This window comes from Lontra canadensis, unplaced genomic scaffold (assembly GCF_010015895.1).
Source record: "Lontra canadensis isolate GAN:19392208 unplaced genomic scaffold, GSC_riverotter_1.0 scaffold91, whole genome shotgun sequence".
NCBI lineage: Eukaryota > Metazoa > Chordata > Mammalia > Carnivora > Mustelidae > Lontra > Lontra canadensis.
In genome coordinates, this window is record NW_022631085.1 from 2,187,056 (window position 1) to 2,204,059 (window position 17,004).

At 50.3% G+C, this 17,004-nt stretch overlaps 1 protein-coding gene across 1 annotated transcript in view; it reads right to left on the reverse strand.

Annotated features, from left to right (window-relative positions):
• Positions 1-17,004, reverse strand: part of XYLT1 (xylosyltransferase 1) — a 294,235-nt gene that overhangs the window by 118,171 nt on the left and 159,060 nt on the right. The window contains exon 3 of the mRNA XM_032836219.1: positions 7,864-8,374. Coding sequence (XP_032692110.1) covers positions 7,864-8,374 — 511 coding nt within the window. The remainder of the gene's footprint in view (positions 1-7,863; positions 8,375-17,004) is intronic.

Here is a 17,004-nt window from a genome sequence, read left to right on the forward strand (position 1 = left end):
GGACTATGAGCTCCGTAAGGTAGGACCTCGTCTCTCGCTCACTACGTCCCACTGTCTGGCACCATGCTCAGTGAGGGGCAGCCTCTCGACACAGATTTGTTGAGTAAGTGAAGCGAATGAAATATATTCAAGGATGCTAAGGGGAAAGATGATATTCACGTTCAGGACACGTTTCCAAGGGCATCCAAGGGGTTCTCCTAAGTTCTCCCTGCGGTGTAAGAAAGCAGGAGGATGTAGTATCCCGGGATCATTCGCTCCCACTGAGTAAAAGATACTTCCTGTTTGAGTAGCATGGTGTCCGGTGCTAGGAGACTCCATGACTCTGCCCCAACTTATGGAAAGCGGAACCCGGATTCTTAGCAATCCCACATTGCCTGCAACAGTCCCGGTGCCAGAGCCCGGCCCGCTCCTCTCCACGCACTGTGTGTGGGAGGGAGGGGCTGTGCTAAGGGGCAGGCGGGCATCTAGGAACACCCGCGCAGGCCCAACGTCCAGGCTCTGCCCTGCCGCCCACAATCTCAGAACAGTCGCTGCTTTCCACAGGCTCCCTCCAGCCTCCCACAAAACGGAAGCCAATTAGCCAGGCTCTCCGTGGAGCCACTTGAAGTAGTGGTCCGTGAATGCGGGGTATAAACACACTTCCCATCCCCTAGGCTGTAAATGTCACTGTGAGCGCACGAGAAGGGGAAAAAAATACTCCTCTAACCACGGTCCCCTCGTCTCCAACACGCTCTTTCAGGGGCTGTGTTTGTAGCCTCCTTCCGCACCTAAACCTTTCAGCTTTGCTTTCAGGCCCGGCAGTTAGGGAACAAACACACCCTAATGACAAGTTTAAAGTGACTGGCAGGACTGTACAGCTGGCAGAATGTTCCTGGGGGACGAGAAGGGGGTGGAGAAGGAGGTGGGAGGGAGGTGAAGGGGGCATTTATGATATTTCCCATAACTACATATTTAGCTTTCTAAAAAGCCTTGTGGGTGGCAGCCGGCTCGTTTTATGATTCCAAGGCTGGGAGGGGGCACGAACGCCGTAGCGCTTGAGAAGGACAAGGCCACGTGGAAGTGGTCTGTTGGGACTCGCCTCTCAAGTGGGGAGCCTCGAGCGACTGTGGACCACAGCCACCTAGCACACACTGGAAGCTTCAGAAATGTCTGTGGACGATCAGTCTTGAGTGGTCACTGGGCACAAAGTGATGGTCACCACCATCTGGCCCGCAGGCCAATCCCAATAGGTTCTGTCTGCTAGCTAATCCTCCCTCCGGGACCCTGGTAAGAACTCCTCCACAACCATCCGCTTTCAGTTCCTTCCTTAAAGCTGAATCAGATCAGAAGTGAGCTTAAAAACCTCCATATGGTTTTCCACAGTACCTGTACCATTTTGCATTCCCACCAACAGGGCACAAACGTCCTATTTTCTCCACATCCTTGCTGACACCTGTTGTCTTTTGTTTTGGGTAACAGCCCTCCAAAAGTGTGTGGGGTGAGATCTCACTGAGCATTTATCCCAGGAGCTGAATGAGGGTCTCGAAGAGATACGAGCACTCCCACGTTCACTGAGCATTATTCACAACAGCCAAGATGGCCAAATTGTCCACATACGGATGAAGGGACTAAAGATGGTGGTATGTACTCACAAGGGAATCCTAGTCAGTCTTCAAAAGGAAGGAAATCCTGCCATGTGCAGCAGCGCGGGTGAAGCCAGAGGACACTATGCTCAGTGAACTAAGCCACTCACAGAAGACACACAGAATAATTTCCCGTATATAATGCATCTAAAATAATCAAACTCATAGAAACAGGTAGAATGGTGGTTGCCTACGCTTGGGAGGATGGGAAATGAGGTTTGACGAGTGTCAAGTGTCAGTTGAGTGAGAGTAATAAATTCTAGAAATATGCCGTACAATATTGTGTTTATAGATAGCACAACTGCGTTGTATCCTTAATTTGTTAAGAGGCTCGATCTCATGTTAAGTGTTCTTATCTCAACAAAGTAAGATAAAAAGTCTTTTAAAGTATCATAAAGTTAAAAAAAAAAGGGGGGGGGAAATCGATCATGTTCGAACTGTTCAGTCTCGGGCATCTGGCCCACTCGGTTACGCATCCCAGGGTCCTGGGATGGAGCCCCGCAGAGGGCTTCCTGCTCAGTGGGGAGTCTGCTTCTCCCTCTCCCTCTGCTCCTTCCCCTGCTTATGTGCACTCTCTCAAATAAATTCTTAAAAACAAAACAAAACAAAACAAATCAAAACAAAAAAGAAACCCAGAACTGTTCAGTACCTCCAGTGGCTTCCATGTCACTTAAAATAGCATGAGAATACCCCTGGGTCTGACCCCTTCTCCCTCCATTCTCACTGCACCCTCCATTCTAGCCACACTGACCTGGCTGCTTCTGGAACATGCCAGGCCCTTTGCTAGGACTGCTCTTCTTCCCCATGGTGCTGCCCTCCCTAGCTTCTCAGAAAGCCTCTGTGGTCACCTACCTGAACTGGCCACTCCCCTGTCCTCTTGCTCTGCCTCATCTTCACAATTCTTACCACACCACCGGCGGCCCTAGACCTACTGGCTCCCTTGTCAGCTCCGCCTCTCCTCATGGGGCAGAAGATCCATGAAGGTAGAGCTATCCTGCTGCACGCCTCCCAGAATCACCGTCCATCTTAGATCAAGGGACCCGATGTCCCGAGCTGCACAGGGTAGAGACTCCACAGCAACAAGACATTCTCCGTGTTCGCGCCTTGCTGTATCGTCCTAGAACAAAGGTCAGCCACCTCCAGCCCATGGCTGCCTGTTTTGGTGTGGCCTTCAAGCTAAGAAGAGTTTTTAACATTTTAAATGACTGGAAGAACATCAAAAGAGTACCATTTTAGGACATGTGAGAATTATGTGAAATCCACATTTTGGTGACCCTAAACCATGTCACAGGGAACACCGCCATGCTGCTCATGTATTTCTATATTGACGCTTCCGGACAGTGCTGAGTTGTGACAGAGACCACACGCCCTACAAAACCTATTTATTCTCTGGCCCTTTACGGAAAACACGTGCGGAGCCGCGGCTTTGGACACTGCCTCGTGGGTGACCAATGAGTGGGTCTACAGCTAACCGTTTCTGCACCCTGAGAAAACCAAGAAACGCCTTTGGGACGAGGTTTGCCCAATCCCAGCAAACTATGCTGAAATCCCTCCTTTCTACTGGCCTTCGTGCCTTCCTCAGCAGGAAGGGTCTGACTGGCTCCTCTGCAAACCTGGATTTCTGGAAAGCGAGTCAGCCCCGGCCACTTAGCCAAGCTGTGCCTGGATCCATTAGACTTTGCCACACCACTCCCCGCTTAGTGCAGTGCTTTTTAGCTTTCCACAGCTGCTCCCTCATTCCCTCATCAGCAGAAAGCCTGGGAGGAGTCAGGGTCTCTGGCTGACAGGTGGGGAAACTGAGGCACGCATCTCAGGGCACAGAGACTGGCCTAGCTGACATCCATGCCTGAACAGTCCCTCCATGCCGGGCCGCCAGCCATGCTTCCTGGAATCCAGCTCCTCACGCTGGGGAGCGTGCGGAGATGGACAGGAGACAGCCTGTCTCCTCACGCACTGCCCCCAGTGTGCGGAGATGGACAGGAGACAGCCCTCCCACAGCTGGAAGTGCCATCTGCCACTCTCTCTGGAGCGGGCAGCCAGAGACCTCCGTCCAGAAGCCCAAGTATCCAGAGCCTCTGGCCTCCTGCAAAGGCTCATGGGTAAACACTGCTGTCACATCCCAGAACAGTTGCCCTTCTATCGGAAATCCCCCTTCAGTCCATCTCCAGCCCTAAGACTTGAGCCGGCTTCCCCGGTCACGTGCAAAGGCTTGCAGCCCTGTAGCTGGTCGGCTGACTCAAAGGAACTACCCCCTGCCTGTCGCCCGTGGGAGAGCCACCGTGTGTCACCCAGCTGCTCAGGCCTGAGTTCCTGGTCAGGTGGCGGCTGCCCCTCCTCCCTGCCGACTGCTTTCTCTGGAACTTCTCACATTTGCTCCCCACTCGTTCTCCACCTAAAAATGAAGGCTGCAGACACGCAGGCCGCTGGCAGCATGAGTCCACTGGCCCCACCCGACACAGCAGAGGGTGAACTGAGGAGGGATGGGGGGGTGGGGGAGACGCACCAAGGGGGCCTTTCTTGGGACATTTTCACTCAAGATGGAGGAAGGCTCGACAGAGCTTCCAGATATGTAATTGTTCCTGCTGTAACGAGGCATTAAAAGCCGTATTACCAGCACCTGGCACCAGAATGCCGGTTACAGGCAAAACGGTCTTTATCAAGGAAGGCATCCATCAGGAAAGCTACCTCTGCCCTTGGCCAGGGTTAGCACGATCCCTGTGGCCAGGGCTTCTGGGGGAGACTTGGTCCAAGAAGACTTCCCCGAGGAGGCGGCCAGATAAGGTGGGGTGCAATGGGGGGGTGCAGGTAACAGCAGCGAGGGGCCTACAAAGAGCAAAAGTCGATGCCTGAGCCACTCGGGGTCCACGTCTGAGGGATGGAGCAAGAGAGATGCGGCCAGGAAACAGAAAATCACCATCAAGGAGGCCTTCCATTCTCTCCTCTTCTTCATGCCCCCTTGGCTAACACCACTGATGCCAACAGCCCAACATCACCTTCATTCTACCTCCCCTCCACACCAAGCATTTGATACTCATGTCCCCACTATGGCCAGCAATCCTAGGAGGAAAGGTAGGAGAATCTGTGTCCATTTCACAGATGAGGAAGTTAAGGCAATGGGAGGTTAGAGTCACACACCTAGTAAAGTCACAACCAGGATTCAAAACCCAGTGCCTGGAGAAAACCTCTTTTTTCCAGCCCAGGCCACCCTTGGCATTCCATCTGACATGGCTGCATCTCCATGAAACAGTAGGCAGTCCAGCTGAAGTGACAGGAGGTTTGACCTAGGAGCCCGAGGAAGGGACAGGAGGCTCAGGCAATTGTGGGGTGGGTGTGGTGGGGGTGGGGCTGCCTGGTTAAGGAAGAGGGGAGGTCAGGGGATGGTCTGGTGGCTGCAGTGAGCTCAGGGTCCCTGTGTGGGATCAGAAATAACCCTGAGGCCAGGGTTGAGAGCGGATGGGGGTAGAGCCCTCAATGTAGCTCACTCTTGGTGGCCATCAATGGGGGGTGGGTATACAGATCCCCCCTTCCCTTGCGAAAATGTGTCACCCTTCCCGCTGTTTTCTCCAGGAGCAGCGTGAAGTAGGCAACTCACAAAGGCAGGGGACATCTCTGTAGGAAGCAACCCGGTTCCTGGGGTTCTAGACTCTTCTTCTTCCTTGAGTGGTACTAAGGTGAGGGGAGGATGGGTGTGAGTGCAGGGAGCAGGAGCCCTTTATGAAAGTCACCACTCAAACTCTAGTTCCTTCCCTCTGGATGGTTCCGGCTGCCCACCGTTATATCCAACTTCCGGCATCCTGCTGGCTGCAGTCTGGGCGATGTGGAGTTCCGTTATGGTGACAAAGCCAGCGCGTGCATCTGTGTGCATGTATTTACACACATATTACATCTCCCTCCCCTCCCACCTCCATCTCCTCATTTAGCAGGAAATAAAAGGACCACAGGGCTGAAGCTCAAATCTCTCCTAAGTGGAGGGAAATCCGGGTGTCATGGTTTCCAGAAAGGGAATACAATCTCCGTATGGGGTGTAATTACATCTTAGCTTTCTGCAGAAGAATAGTTTATGGCTTAAATGCTATTAATTGTAAGCCGTTTTGTTCCACGGGAAGTTGTTCATTGATAACTACCCAATTAGGGTTATTTTGCAATTAGTCTATTCACAGTAAATTTATTGCAAAAGGGGAGGCTGTCGTGCAGCAAATTAAGGCCGTGCCGGGCTGGGTGTGCAATGGCTCTTAAATGCCATCTTATTAACCAGCTCAGAGGTCCCGGGAGGGTGTGCCATCTTGGCGGACGTGGGCGAGTCCATGGGGAAAGCCCGAGCAAACTCACGCTGCGTGACTGCACCAGGTGGGGGTGGGGGTGGTTTCAGCATGACCAGGCGGAACGTGGGGGCCCCTGGCCTCTACGGGTGATGCCAGCCCTCTTGATTTCTCATCACCCTCCTCCTTTCTCCTTGCAAGGATACAGAGGACAGAAGAATACAGCGTACGGGCTGCAGGACCTCCCTGAGGTCTGATCATTGGAACTCAAGGGACACCTTCTGTCACCTTAGGAGGGGAAGGCCATGGGTAGGGAGGCAGACCCTGGGATAGATCAGCTCTGCTGTCCACTAGCCATGGCCTTCTGACCAAGTACTAAACCTCTCAGCCTCCATGTCCTCATCAATGCAATGGGTTGCTAACAGACCTACCTCCTAGGGTCGGTGTGAGGATTCGATGCGCTATAAGGTGAAAACTGTGTTATATTGACTGTTACATGGGTTCAGTATCCAGAGTGGGTAGAGCCCATCGGCCAAACCCCACCCACCGCCTGCTTTAGTCAAATGAATACTATTGGAAGATAACCGAGTGCAAGGTATACATGTTGTCCATGACTCCTTCTTGCTCTAACGGCAGTGCGGGTGGCTGGTGTAGACACTGTATGGCTCACAAAGCCTCATTTATTTGTTCTCCGACCTTTGCAGGAGGAGAATTGTGACCCCTGGTATATAATGAGCGCCCAATATTACTTTCACAGAAGGGCATTCAACTCAGGCCTCTGATACTCCTCTGCCAAGCCAGGCACTGGTTAACAAAAGGTTCTGGAAACTTCTTCTTCTCATTTATCCCTCTACTCCATCAGCCAAGTCCCATCAAGAACAGAAATGTGAACCGCATGGACAGCTTGGACTCGGGTTGAAATGTGAGGGAGAAACAAACCCTTTCTTTTTACGTCTTTCCTTTTAAAAGACAGTATAGTCCAGATACTTGTTTACTGCCGCAAACTCAAAAAGTATGGACCGACAGTGAGTTAAAAGCTGAAGGTGTCTGCACCCTTCGTGACGGGAAACAAGCGAGCGCTTTCCTGGGTGTCCTTCCACAGCACTTACACAGCCGCTCCCTACCTGACCCAAGTCCTAAAAATCTGAAAAAAAAAAAAAAAAAAAAAAAAAACCAAACCCAAAAAACAAAAAACTGAAGCTCATGAGACAGGCCAACCTCACAGGGCGGCGGATAGGCTGAGCTGATCAAAGGCACGGTGCCTTGTGCAACCCCTGGCGCGTAACCGCCTCGTAAGGCACACCAGCAACGCAGGTGCACGACCCAGCCAACGGCACGTCAGACACAGAGATACACAAGTAACACCTCACCTGTGCAAATGTCCCCTCCACCTTCGGAGGGCCCCTCCGCTGAGCTTTCGAACGCCGCTGTTAGAGCTCGGACCTCTCTCTGCCCGCAGAGCAAGGAATGTCATTTGTCACTGGCCGTCAGCCCACAGAAGAGCGGCCAGCACAGGACAGGACGTGGGGACAGACAGAGGGTGGGGAGGAGAGAGGGAGAAAGGAAGAATGGAAGGGAGGAAGGAATTTTCACTGGAGGAAAAACAGGAAGGTGGTTTTTTAGAACCTCCGAAGTCAACGCAACCAATTAGAAACCTTTCAAGTCATGTTCAATTACAATAAATTTGTGTCGATTTTAATCCTGATATTCCGCTGAGATAGAGAACGAATGCTAATTGATACAATCACCTCAGATTCCTCACCAGCCCTGATTTTGCGTTATTTTATCAGCTGCCATCGAGGCAACTGGTTCAAGCTGGAACAAAAGGTCATGTGATTTTGCAAACGTTTTCTCATACGCAACTTCAGAATTCAGACAGTACCAGAAGGAAAAAAATCTCGTGTGCTGATCAGGGGTTTGGAAAATGGGGAGCAGGATGGGACTGGGCAGGAGGAAGAATTGGAACCGGGGCTGGAACTCACCTTCCAGGGGGCAGAATCGTGTCACCTTCTTGGGCATCAGCAGCCCTAGCTTGTGGCGACAGTAGGTCTCCCCGATCTCCTGGCGGCAGTGTTTGGACTTGGAGCGGGACAGTGCGGAGATGGCCTCTTTGCCCGAGATGTCGCACTTGGGGGGCTGGTCTTGCTTGAGCTCGGGGGAGCTGCCCCCGCTTTTCCTGGTGTGGGGCTGTCTTGGGGCATCCTTCCCACGGCTACTGTTCACCGTGGCTTTCTCCCCGGGAGGCAGCACCTCATTGGTGCCTTTGCCTGGAAACAAATGTCCCTTCCCCTTCTCCTCCTGCTCCAGCTTCCTTTTCAAAAGCTCCTTCTGTCTGCTCGGGGCCTTCTTTGCCAACTCAGGCTGGTGCTTTTGCTTTTGAGTTCTGGGTGCGAAGTTGCTGTTGTCCACATTCTCAAAGTCTTTGGGGACGGAGTTCTCGTTGTTGCTGTCTGTCCGCACTTTCTCTTTCGGACGGTGAGAAAAGTAGCCATCCTGGAGAAGATGGGAAGGAACACAGAAGAGCAACATCACTGAGTGGTCATGCTAAGTAGCTTGGCCCTTGCGGAGCGGAGCACAGAGTTTTGGAGGTCTGCGTCCCGGTTTCATACCATACCTTTGCTACGAGCTTAACTTCAAAGTAGAGTTTTCTGTCTGAACCTCAATTTCCCCATCTGGAAATAAGAGCAGTTCCAACCAGAAACTACTAAGGCTTTGAAAACTCTCAAGTGCTCTATGATTCTCAATGCTTTGTTACTAACCACACCTTCAAGTAAGTTTCTCTTGAGTGTCTCTGCCTTTGGATTACGGACATTTTGCTGCAGCTTCCTGTTTAAATTCTAGCAGAGAGTTCCGTGATGGTTCATTTAAGGGCTAGAAATGCCATAATAAAATTATAAGGGAAGAAAACATCGGTGGGATATCACATTCCACTGCCTTTAGGACACGCTCACAGTTCTATGCCCATAAGAGAAATCAGACTGAGCCAGAATTAATTCTGAGGCAGAGACCTCCTAGCTGTTTTGGGGGGGAATGTACCCTTTGCGTTATGATCTTTATAATGAATCCCGGGAAGGATGCAAGCTTGTGACACTTTTGTGTTTGGTCTCTGACTCCTGAAGTTTGTACCTGGGACAGAACTGATTAAGTCACCCGGGAGGGCAAGAGAAAGGTCAAGAGTCATTCTGGAGACAATGCACAGTATGGATCTTTCCCAGAGGGCAGGAGGCCCCAACTCAGCTTCCCCAGGCATAGGAAGGGCCTGGCAGCTTTGAGCTGAGAGCAAATGTACCATTCGACTAATACCCCGTATCACTTCCAAAGTATGTTGCTGCTGCTTTGAGTCCATTACCAATACCTTAACCTGAAAGAGTATCCACTCCTCCAAAGCTAACCCCAGAGGGGACCGCTAAAGTCACAGAGAATGCTAATTGGCTCCACAAATCTACCCCGTTGCTACAGAAACACAATGGCCATGAGTAGCAATTTGAGGGAAGACCTCCCCTCTGGGTCTCTTAAATGTGTCTGTTAACAGTTCCCAGGGAAGAGGACGGTGGGACAGAACCACGGAGACAGGACTGGTGCCTGGCAGTGGCTGACAGGGCAGCTGGCATGCCCCAGGGCCCGTACTCTAGCAGCTCGGCCAACTGTGGCCCCTGGGGGCCAAATCCTGTGCATCATCTGCTTTTGTCAATAAAGTTTTATTGAAAAGCAGCCATACCTGTTCGGTTACGTACTGTCTAGCTGCTTTCCTACTATGATAGCAGGAACGAGCATGGCAATACTACCCATCTGGCCTGCCTAAATATTTCTATCTACCCCTTTCAGAAAAAGTATGCAAACACCAGCTCTCCAGCATTAGGAATTTAGCAAGTTCCCATCCCCTGGGTTTGGTTCAGGTGTCCCTGCCCCCAGCGCCCCCATCTGGCCCAGTAACGGTCTGGAAAAGAAGCTGTACCTGGCTGCCCCCTTCTTGCCCTTGCTCCATCTCCCAAGCATCAAGCACCCAGTTCCCCTACAGAGTGCAGGCCTTAAGAACTGAAAACGGACTCTTAAATCCTCATGAGCACTCTGTACGTTGGACACAGCTCTCATTCTCGTTTTGCACATGAGGGAAGGAACTATTTGCAACTTGCCCGGCTGGCTGGTGGTGAAGCTGGGATGTGGCCGTGCACCCACGGCCTGGGCAGCTAGTTCTACTCAGCTACAGAAGCCCCCCTGACCCCCCATCACTCTGTCCCCGTGAGCACCACCGCCTGGCTTTGTACCACAAGATCTGGCTCCGTTCCCAACAACTCCTGCCCAGCTACAAGGATCTAGAAGAGCCATGTCACCTCCAAAGAGCCATCTCAAGTCTGGCCAGCGGCCCATCAGGTGGCAAGAAGTCACACAGAAACAGGGACAGTAAGTAGGGCCACAGGGCACTGAGAGCTCAAGGCAGCAGGAGGTAGGAGGTAATGGGGTAGAGATGAGAAAAGAGATACTAAGAAGAGAGAGCTAAGTCTGTATTGGGTCATAGCACGATGCCTGGTGACACACAGGGCTGACATTATATCCTGGTCTGTGAAGGGGAAACTGCCAGTTCTGACATCTGGTTCCAGGCTTTCCTACCTGCCCACGCACCTTGTGAGAAATCACCCCCGTGAGGCACGGTTCCTGCTCCTGTCACCCAACTGAACTCCCCTGATGTTCACCTTTCCCCTTCTTTCTGTCCAGAGGCCCTTCGAGAATCCAAGCAGCTTCTCAGATGCCTTTTCTGAGCACTGGCCCCCAGCCAGGCACCATATACGAAGTGACTCCAAGGTATCATTTGCTGGGTACAGACCATCTCCCCATAAGGAGGTATTCTCCCTGCCCTTTAACAGAAAGAGAAGCCGAGGCTTGTCGCTCTAACATTCTCGAGCACACACCAGGTACCAGGGGCCAAACTAAGCCCTGGCACGTGCTATCCCACGGAAGCTTCAGAAATGACTTGCAGCGCAGGGACTACTACTGTCCCAGCCACAAAAGAGGCGGGGAAAGCTCGAGGATGTTTGGTAACTTGCCCAAAGTCATCTGGAGGAGGTAGCGAACTTGTACTTGTCTGATTCTTAAACTCGCTATAGCATACAGCCTGTTACTTGGCTAACAGGTAAACCGAAGAGCATTTAGCTCCCCCTTCTCTACTGGAGGTGGGAGAGTCCGAGGGGTATCACCCTCTTTGCTCATAGGAGCCTAGGTTGAGATGGAAATGGATACGGGGGAGCCGGTTTTCCATAAAACTCTTGACAAATATTTCTGTTCTTATTTTGCTAGAAACAGGATAGGGCTATATTTCCTATGCCCCACAAATTAGGCACAGCCAAGTGACTTGCTGTGGCCAAGAGCAGTGATCAAAACCAAGGCACAATTTGCCATATTCCCCTTTCCTCCACAGCTCCCAACCACACTCCCGATGCTCAAGGTCCTGTCTCCCTGAGCGAGGCTAGCGTAGAGAGGAGATCAATTCTTGAGGGGTAGAAATAAACCTCTTACACTTCCTGTCACTGACACGTGGGGATCTCTCTTACTGCAGCACCGTTTAACTCACTCTGACTGGAACAGGAGCCCACCTGACTGGCTTTCTTCCTCCTAGCTCTCCTCACACACAGGAGCCAATTTTTGGGTGGTGTTTTTTGGTTTTGCTTTGTTTCTTGGCTTCATCAGAAGACCAAGAATCAGCTGGATGAGTACCGATGTCCAAAAACATGAATTTAAATTCCATCCCAAAGCTAGGAGTTACCACAAAGGCAGAGACTAAGAGTCTGTCCTTGCAGTCATCTTCATCCTCTCTCATGAGACACAGCCCAAGTATTATTCTTGGGTTGCTCTCTTTCCTTGTTAACGGAGGACTGCAAATCTGGCCCTGTGCAGAAAATCTCCACAATCCACCCATTTCAAAAGCTCACGTACTCTGCCACTTTCTCGCAGAACTTGTCCAAGCAAAACCAGACACAGGAAACACTACAATCAATGAAGCTAATCTGACCATCAGAGAGTGGCCGATTCCTCTGGTTAATTTGTGATATCAGGACCAGGCGCCACCATCGATTCTAATACAACTTTTGATGAATACATGTCGTCTACTCAGAGAGGCCTCCACAATGGGGATGATTAGCTCGGTGTGGCCCTGTGGCCTTCCGCCTGGCCCCAGACACTCCACAGCCGCCACGGGAAATCAGATGATTTGAGTGTAAGAGGGAAAGGAAAAATTTGTCTTCAGGAATGAAGAGTTCACAGATATTAGACAGCTTCCAGAAAAGTCAGTGAGGGGCACAGTCAGCAAGGACCAGACATCTTTCAGAGGCCCAGAACCTCCTGGCTCACTGAGGCAATTCTGGTTCCTAGAGAGTTGATGCATTCTCCTTCACAATGCCCCCACTCTGTTCGTTCTCTTCTAAACTCATTTAAGAAGGCACGCACGAGTAGGGGAGAGGAACAGAGGGAGAGGGAGAAGCCGACTCTCCACCGAGCAGGGAGTCCGACTTGGGGCTTGAGCCCAGGACTCTGAGATCATGACCTAAGCCAAAGGCTGATGCTTAACCCACTGAGCTGCCCAGGTGCCCCTGTTCTTTTTTAAATTTTATTGTGTAAGGACATTTAACATGAGACCTACCCTCTCAACAAATTTTTGGGTGCATGATTCCATACTACTACCTACAGGTGTGACATCGTACAGAACATCTCTACAACGTGTTCACCTTGTATCATTGAGACTTGATGCCACTTGATTAGCAATTCCCTACTTCCCCCTTCCCCCAACCACCACGGTTTTACAGATTCTCTGAGTGTGAATATTTTAGCTGTCTCATGTAAGTGGGTTCCATGTGGTATTTGTCTGTGACTAGCTTATTTCATCTTGCATACTGTCTTCTAGGTCCATCTACACTCTTGCACTTGGCACGATTTCCTTCCCTTTTCAAGGCTGAATAATATTCCGCTGTTTGCCACATTTTCTTTAGCTATCCATCCCTTGATGGGCCTAAGATATCCCTTCACCTTCCTGGAAATTCTTCACCTGCACACCAAAGGTAAACAGGTCTCTGCTCTTCTTTCTCTGGAGAATCAAGACCCAGAAATGCAAATCCAGGTTGTCTTTCCTATGCAAACCAATCTTGGGAGGTTTCTAGGAAAATACATGTAAGATAACTATCATGTCCTCAGCACTTGCACACCCCACTATACTATGCCTTGTACCCTTCATCCTCTCAAACACCCAGGGAAGCAGCAAATAGTAGTCCTAATGAAGGGGAGGAAACAAAGGCACAATGGAAGTTAAATGACCAAGGTCATGTTGCTAGAAATGAAGTGCTTCAAACCCCCTGTGCCTCAGTGACCCCATCTGGAAAATGGGAATGATGATGACACTTACCTCATGAGTATTTTAGTGAGGTCAGTGCATGTCAGACTTCCAGAACGTGCCTGCCATCCCAAGCAGAAAGAATAATAACCACAGAACCCAGATTAGGTTTGCTACCAATTAACACTGGGCCTCAACCATCCCACCCCTGATGGCCTCCACCTGGAAGACAGGCTGGTTATTATTTCCTCATTACGATCGACTAGCTGTGTTCCCTTTATTTTTAACCAATCCGACACTCTCACCTTGAGTTATTTATGTAAATGCAACCCTTTGACTTATTTTATCTTAATGTACTTATTACAATGATTGTACATTCAAATGTTTGCTTGAGAGCTCCTGAACTCTAATTGCTCTGCTGCTGTCTTACCTCTAAGCTGCTGCTAGGATCCATTTTTATTCTAGAGAAATAATTAAATGCAATAATGTCCTCCATTCCCATTCAACCTTGGGCACATTTAGAGCCAATTTCAATCAGGTAGAAATATGCTAAACACAATATGGCTCTGAGAGGTGGGGTATGTGACCCAGTACGTGACTGAACCCGGGTTCCTTGTCCTGTTCTCGAGAGTCGGGAGGTGGGTGGCTGTGTTTTTTTAAACTATCTACTCACTGATAAACCTTTGTTCTTATTCGTGTGTGTGTGTGTGTGTGTGTGTGTGTGTGTGTGTGTAAAAAGAAGACTGGACGGGGAAGGAGAAGACCCGGGTGCCTGTCTTGTTTTGGAGATTGTCCAATTTTCTCGTCGGTAAAATGACAGGTCCTGTATGCGTGTTACTAAACATTCTCTGAATTAGGCATTAATCAATATGACTGACTAACAAAGTTCTGCCATTCCAGCTCATTGGGAAATAATCTGATGGACCCTGAGAGACTGGGGATGGAGGAGTACATGGACACTTCCAGGGGGTGTCACGTCTCCTCCCCAAGCCATCCTTTCCTCGTTATCTCCAGCAGCTCTTGGACCCGGGACACATCATTTCATCTCTCTGCCTTAGCTTCCTCATCTAATCGGGTGCTCTGAGGCTGGCGTCTACTTCCCAGGAAGTACTGATGAAGCACAGAACAGTCTGGACACATGGCAGGGCGGGGGATGCTGAAGAAACATGCATCTATTAGAAATCCCACGCACGGTGCTTAAATGTCCCAAGCTCCGTCCCAAGCCCACTGCACATACTAATCTGTGGAATCCTCATGACGACCCTATGGAGGAGATGCTCCATTTTTCTCCCCAGGTTTTGGAGGGGAGCACTAAGGTTCAGGGATATGAAGGTCTGAATCCAGATCTAAGAAGGGGAGGAGGCAGGATTTGAACCAGGGAGTCTGGGTCCAGCGGCCACGTCCACCCACACCACACAGCCTCTCAGCAGCTCTGAAGAAGAAGGATGATGCCAAAGCGAAACCCTGGCCAGGCAAGCTGTCCCCACCCGCTGGCTCATCACGACCAGTTTATGGCTTCCTTTTGTGTCACAGAGATGCTCAGCCAGATGAGCGGTGGTTTGCTGCTGAACTCAGTGTCTGAGGCTTCAGTCCAGTCACCAGGGTGACCAAGGCCATTGGGAGGGACACTGGGGGAGAAGCCCGCACCTGCTTCCAAAAGGACCTCAATGCCAGGGTAGAGGAGCAACGGAGGGGCAGCGTGCATGGCTGCACCCAATTAGAATATGCAATTACCCAGGCTGCCAATGCAAATAGACCTAAGCCAGGCCCCTGGCCCCGCTCATTGGCACGCATCAAACGTGGCAGGGCTGGCCAGCACTTGAAGCCCGTGGGCCATGCAGGGCATGGGCGGGCCCTTCTTTAATAGAACTCTTAATAATAAGCTTGGTGCAATTTAGTCAACTGAGTTATGGTAACAGGAAACACAGCAGGGGGTCAGGAAGGAGGGGGTCAGGAAGGACGGCACTGGATTGATAGCGCTGGCTTGGAGTCCAGCCTCTGCCCTGGGACCCCCGGAGAGAGGAAAAGAGGAACTCTCAGAGCCTCAACTTTCTCATTTACAAAATAGGGAGTAAGAGGACTGACTCGGCAATGGCGAGGTAGAGATTAAAGAACAGGGCACACTTACATTTAATTCTATTTAACCAAAGAACACTTAGCACGGTGCCTGCTGTATATTCAACACTCAGTAACTTGGAGCACGGTGACATTTTTAGTGGGCCCCTCACTGTCCCATGATGAGGAGGCCCTAGTGCTTTGTAAAGGCAGGGAGGCGAGGCCAAGCAAGGTGCAGCGTACTCAGATCTGGCCTCTGCCACTTGCTCAGTGGGTGGCCCTGGGCACAACACCTAACTGTGTGACCCTCAGTTTCCCTCTCTGTAAAATGGACATAATAACTAGAGTGCCTCCCTCTTGGGGGCTTCTCTCAGAATTAAAAGGGTTAATATATGTAACACATTTAGCAAAATGCCCAGAACTTAGCCAATGTTACCTATAATTTATTAAAATAGAGTTGTGGCTTGCAATGGTGGTCTAGTGTTGTGGTTCTCGAAGTGTGGTCTGGGGCTTCCTGCCGGACCCTGAGACCTCACGGGGGGGATCTTTGGGTCAGGATTTCCATCAAAAGACAAAGACGTCCTGTTCCTTTTTTCTCTCCTTCCCTCACAAGCTCACAGTGGAATTTTCCAGAGGCCACACGAGGTGTGAAATCCCAGCAGATTGAAAGCAGGAGCAAATGTGAGAATCCAGCTGTCTTCTATTAAGCCGGATATCACAATGATTTGCAAAAATGTAAAACAATGACTCTTTTCACAAGGTTTGTTTTGGTTGTGGAAAACATACATATTTTTCATAGGCCTGTTGACTTGTGTAGAAATGTAACCATGTAGATCATAGTTATTTTAATTAATACACATAAAAGTACCTTAAATGTCAACATATAGTAAATTATACACACACACACACACATATAAGCTTCTTGGGAGTCCACAATGTTTGGAAGTATTTGGGGGTCCTGAGACCAACAAGTTTAAGAACTCTGGAATAATGCATACTTGTAATCATTACATCAATGCCTTCTCATTTCTAAAATTAAAAGTTTAGGCCTTTTTCTGTTCCAGTGCCTTGCCACAGGGCAAGCCTTTGGATTTTATACTTTACTTACTTACATGATAAAAACACACAAGATAGAAATCTAGGTCAAGCGTAAATAGGGTGCTGTTAACTACTTTTATAGGGAGAGAAGCAGCAGCAGGAGCCCAGATCCCCGAGTGCCTGGGACTGTCTTCGGGGAGGGAGAGGGACCTGTTGACAAAGTTTCCCCTTGACCAAATTCTAGCCAGGCTCCTGGGAGCCCCTCCTCAATGAGGCCTCAACCTTGGCCTATGAAGACTGGAACAAATACGCAGTCTGTGATAGCTTGAGGCCGCACTCTGAAGCTGATACCAGCCCCCCCCTTATATTGCCTACCTGAGAAAATTCAGTGCTGCCCGAAGAATTTAGTTTGTTCCAGCCAACCGTCGAGGACAGTGCTCCAGCGTCCTGGCCTCCATGGAAGGTTACAACCTACCTCGGACACATGCCCATCAGCAACCCCAGATCCATCCAGACTAATCCCCTCGTCCTGCTCTCTGCCATTTTTCCCTCCCCTCGCTCCACGGAGCCACCACGGACCCCTCCCTATTCCCTTACCCTCCTCTGAAAATGCACAGTCATCTCTCTGTCACTGGAAGTGGAATCCGGTTCACACTTACCTCCTTCCCCTACTACAACAGTATGCGACCAATTAAAATCGGTCTTCGCGGCTTTG